This window comes from Marmota marmota, unplaced genomic scaffold (genome assembly GCF_001458135.2).
Source record: "Marmota marmota marmota unplaced genomic scaffold, marMar, whole genome shotgun sequence".
Classification (NCBI taxonomy): domain Eukaryota; kingdom Metazoa; phylum Chordata; class Mammalia; order Rodentia; family Sciuridae; genus Marmota; species Marmota marmota.
In genome coordinates this window covers 1-3,623 of record NW_026000177.1, presented here as the reverse complement: position 1 = coordinate 3,623, position 3,623 = coordinate 1, and the positions used below count along the sequence as shown (strand labels likewise).

General features: G+C 59.6%; 1 protein-coding gene across 2 annotated transcripts; it reads left to right on the top strand.

The window, feature by feature from the left end:
- The first annotated feature begins 73 nt into the window (after positions 1-73).
- LOC107134725 (synaptotagmin-5) lies at positions 74-3,470 on the top strand. Of its 2 annotated transcripts, none has more exons than XM_048789167.1 (7): positions 74-380; positions 899-1,071; positions 1,531-1,650; positions 1,758-1,925; positions 2,324-2,491; positions 2,718-2,832; positions 3,085-3,470. In XM_048789167.1, the coding sequence occupies exons 1-7, from the start codon at positions 302-304 to the stop codon at positions 3,453-3,455; spliced, it is 1,194 nt and encodes a 397-aa protein (XP_048645124.1). In that variant the 5' UTR covers positions 74-301; the 3' UTR covers positions 3,456-3,470. The 2 variants fall into 2 exon arrangements, with proteins under 2 accessions (XP_048645124.1, XP_015332263.2); XM_015476777.2 differs by having other exon boundaries at positions 82-380; positions 2,715-2,832.
- The last annotated feature ends 153 nt before the right edge of the window (positions 3,471-3,623 follow it).

Below are 3,623 nucleotides of genomic sequence, written 5' to 3'. Positions count from 1 at the left end.
CACGCCCGCCTCGCCCACAGCCAGTTCCGGCCAAGGGTCGGGGCCAGGAAGGGCTAGAAACCTGGGGGCGGGTGCCTTCGAGGGAGAGGCGTCCCTTTGGGATGGAACCAGGCCCCCCAAGCCTGCCCGCGGTCGCGGGAGGGCTGAGACTACAACTCCCAGCATACACAGAAAGCCGCGACAGCGAGAGTTCTCGGTGGTGCGGAGGACTCAGCGGAGAACTCAATGGATGCCTGGGGTGGGAGTGGGGGGCTAGGGCGCTTGGGTGCCTCTGCAGCAAGGACCGCAGGACCCCGCCGCTATGTTGCTGGAGCCCCCGACCCCGGGGCCTGCAGCTCCCGACGCGCCCCCGGATTCCAGCCGCATCCGCCACGGCGCAGGTGAGGAGACCCGGGGCGGGAGCTGACTGACAGCTCAGCGGGATCATCGCGGGCGGGATGGGAGCCCCGCCCGGGCCGGCTGGCTGGCTGCGAGGCTAGGGCTGTGGTCGGCGTCCAGGACTGGAAACGGAATGGAACGGGGCGTGCGGAGGGCAGGAGCTAACAGGTTTGCAAGAAAGACCAGAAGTGGACCAAAGGGTGGGGCATGGACTAGGATCCCGGATTGGTGACCGGTCGGGAAAGTCCACTTCTCTCTTAAGTTGCCTCTACTGAGGACCTGGCACCGGCAAGCATCAGGGGTTGGGCAGAAAAGATGGTGGAACTAATAAGCAAGCCAATCTGGATGGTGTCATTCTGGTAGGGGCATCAACTAGCTGGAAGGAAAACACGGGAGGGAATGGAATGGAAGTGGCTGGAAGGAAAATGAGGCCAGGATTATACCTTCCACGAAGGCTCCAAACGGAATCAGCCCGGCTGCTTTCCCTGTGTCACTGTGTGTTCTCTCCACTCCTCTACAGTGCCCCCCTGGGCTCTGGCCACCATCGTGCTGGTCTCAGGCCTCCTTGTCTTCAGCTGCTGTTTCTGTTTCTACCGGAAGCGCTGTCGCAGGCGGCTGGGCAAGAAGAGTCAGGCCCAAGCCCAGGTCCACCTTCAGGAAGTGAAGGAACTGGGCCGGAGTTACATAGATAAGGTGTGGCCTGGCCCCATCCCTCAATCTGCCCTTCTCCACCCTGCTCCTCTCTGTGGTCCAGTAGATCTCCATCACTAGTCCCTTCCCTCCTAAATCTGGGGCATTCTTCCCTGTGTGTCCAGCTCTCTGGACTCTGGGGACCCAGAGATGGACCAGATCTGGTCACTGTTCATGAGAACTTTCCAGTCTGGTAGGGGAGTCAGATACAAAACTGGATGGTATGTGTCACCTGCAAGGGAGAGTAGGGCACTTGAGTGTCACAGAGAAAGCACCCCACTGCCTAGAGAGTCAGAGAAGGATCTGTTTAGTTCCCGCCTGTGACAGACATCAATAATCAAACCCTGACTTTGCTTAGCCTGCAAGGGATCAGGCGTAGTCTAGGGGATCTGTGAGTGTCCTGTGACTTCTGATTCTGCTATCAGGGGAAGACCTCACCTGCCTTGCCCCTGGCTCCCCAAGGTGCAGCCAGAAGTCGAGGAGCTGGAACCCTCACTGTCGGGGCCAGGGCAGCAAGCAGCAGAGAAGCATGCGCTAGGACGACTGCAGTACTCCCTGGATTATGACTTCCAGAGTGGCCAGGTGGGTGTGGAGGAGGGGGATGCCTCCCAGGGGAGCTCAGCCCCCCCCCCAGAGGATGCCCTGGAAGGGACACTAAGACTTGGGTTTCCTCTGCTGGGCCCCTACAGCTGCTGGTGGGTATCCTGGAAGCTGAAGGATTGGCTGCCTTGGACCTGGGAGGTTCTTCGGACCCGTATGTGCGGGTCTACCTGCTGCCAGACAAGCGGAGGCGATATGAGACCAAGGTGCATCGGCAGACGCTGAACCCACACTTTGGGGAGACCTTCGCTTTCAAGGTGAGCTCCTGTCTTCCTTGCGGAGGCAGGCTGTGGAATGTTCCAGGAGCTGGAATGCTGGGGACCCACCCTCTTCAGCCTTTCTGGGAGGCAATCACAGCTCAGATGGCAGCGACCACCTGGGGGCTGTTCACTGGACCCTGTGTTGGGGGGGAGGCACTAGGACACCTGGGCTGTTGCCTTGGCCCTTAGGCCCTCCACTTGGGTTCTGTTGGCCCGTGGTTCTGTTCCTGTGGATCCCGGTACTCCCCCACCTGGTTCCATTAATGTCCCCACTGTTCCCTCGGCGCCCTCCCTCACTGCTGCGCTGGGCGCCCTTCACTGGAACATACTGTACTCCACTTCCTCTTCCTTTCTCCCCTCCACTTTTATTTTCTCCGTGCTCCCTCCCCACCCAGGTCCCCTATGTGGAGCTGGGGGGCAGGGTGCTGGTCATGGCGGTATATGACTTCGACCGCTTCTCCCGCAACGACGCCATTGGGGAGGCGCGGGTTCCTATGAGCTCTGTGGATCTGGGACGACCTGTGCAGGCCTGGCTGGAACTGCAGGCGGCCCCGAGGGAGGAGGTGAGCACTCGGGGCCACGCCCTGGCACCCGCCCACTCCTACCTTGGGCCAATCAGCGGGTAGGTTTTCAGAGCACACCCCACGGAGCCGGAGGGTTAGACCCTAGAACCAGTGGACCCGGGCGCTTAACTCCGGCCCTTTCCCATGGGGGAGGAAAGAAAGCTGAGAGAAGATGGATATGGAGCTGGGGCTCTGGTGACGACGCATCCCTTTCCTCCTTTAGCAGGAGAAACTCGGGGACATCTGCTTCTCTCTCCGTTATGTCCCCACCGCCGGGAAGCTCACCGTTATTGTCCTGGAGGCTAAAAACTTGAAGAAGATGGATGTGGGCGGACTATCAGGTGTGCAGGAAACAAGAAAATGGTGTCTGTGGCCGTGCACCAGGGCTCTGGCTCCGCAGCCGGAGGGCGGGGTGTCTGGGAAGTGGAGCTCCCGGTGCTATGGGACATTCAGATTACATTTTGGCGGAGAGAGGGAGACCCGGGCGTATGGTCGGAGTATCTATGATGGTCCAAAGGGTCATCCATTCTCCAGAACCCCTGAGCTCAGTAGTGCCGGGTGGGGGCGCTATAAGACCCTCCTCCCTCTCCCAGATCCCTACGTCAAGGTCCACCTGCTGCAGGGCGGCAAAAAAGTGCGGAAGAAGAAAACTACCATTAAGAAGAACACTCTCAACCCCTATTACAACGAGGCCTTCAGCTTCGAGGTGCCCTGTGACCAAGTCCAGGTGAGCCCAGACCTGCCTCTGCCGCAGCAGCCCCTGCCCAAGGGCCCAGGTCTTGGGAGCCACTGTTGCAAGAGGAAGGGAGGCACTCCGCATCCCCACAGAAACCAGGTCCTGGGGCTGAGGTGTGTTATGGATCTGTTTCCTCCCGTGAGGGTCTGGAGGCCCAGCCCACTGAGGAAGAGTCTTCTAAAACCTGGGCTTGGCATTCTCTCCCCACCTCCAAGATGCTCCACCTAAACCAGACCAGCTTTTTCCACCCCTTAGGGTCCTGGCTACTAGGATTCCACCCCACCTCTTTAGGGACGGGGCCCTTGGCTTGGCCCTTGCCTGCCTGTAGCAGTTCTGAAGGTTTGCCACTGTGGGGGGACTGCACCCCTAGGAGGTTCCTTTTTTTTTTTTTTTTTA

Bases quoted from the DNA above. Each gene is read 5' to 3' on its own strand.
- LOC107134725 (XM_015476777.2), top strand. From the start codon at position 302: ATGTTGCTGGAGCCCCCGACCCCGGGGCCTGCAGCTCCCGACGCGCCC. The intron at 381-898 runs GTGAGGAGACCC...ACTCCTCTACAG, and splicing joins CCGCATCCGCCACGGCGCAG to TGCCCCCCTGGGCTCTGGCC. The intron at 2,492-2,714 runs GTGAGCACTCGG...TTCCTCCTTTAG, and splicing joins AGGCGGCCCCGAGGGAGGAG to CAGGAGAAACTCGGGGACAT.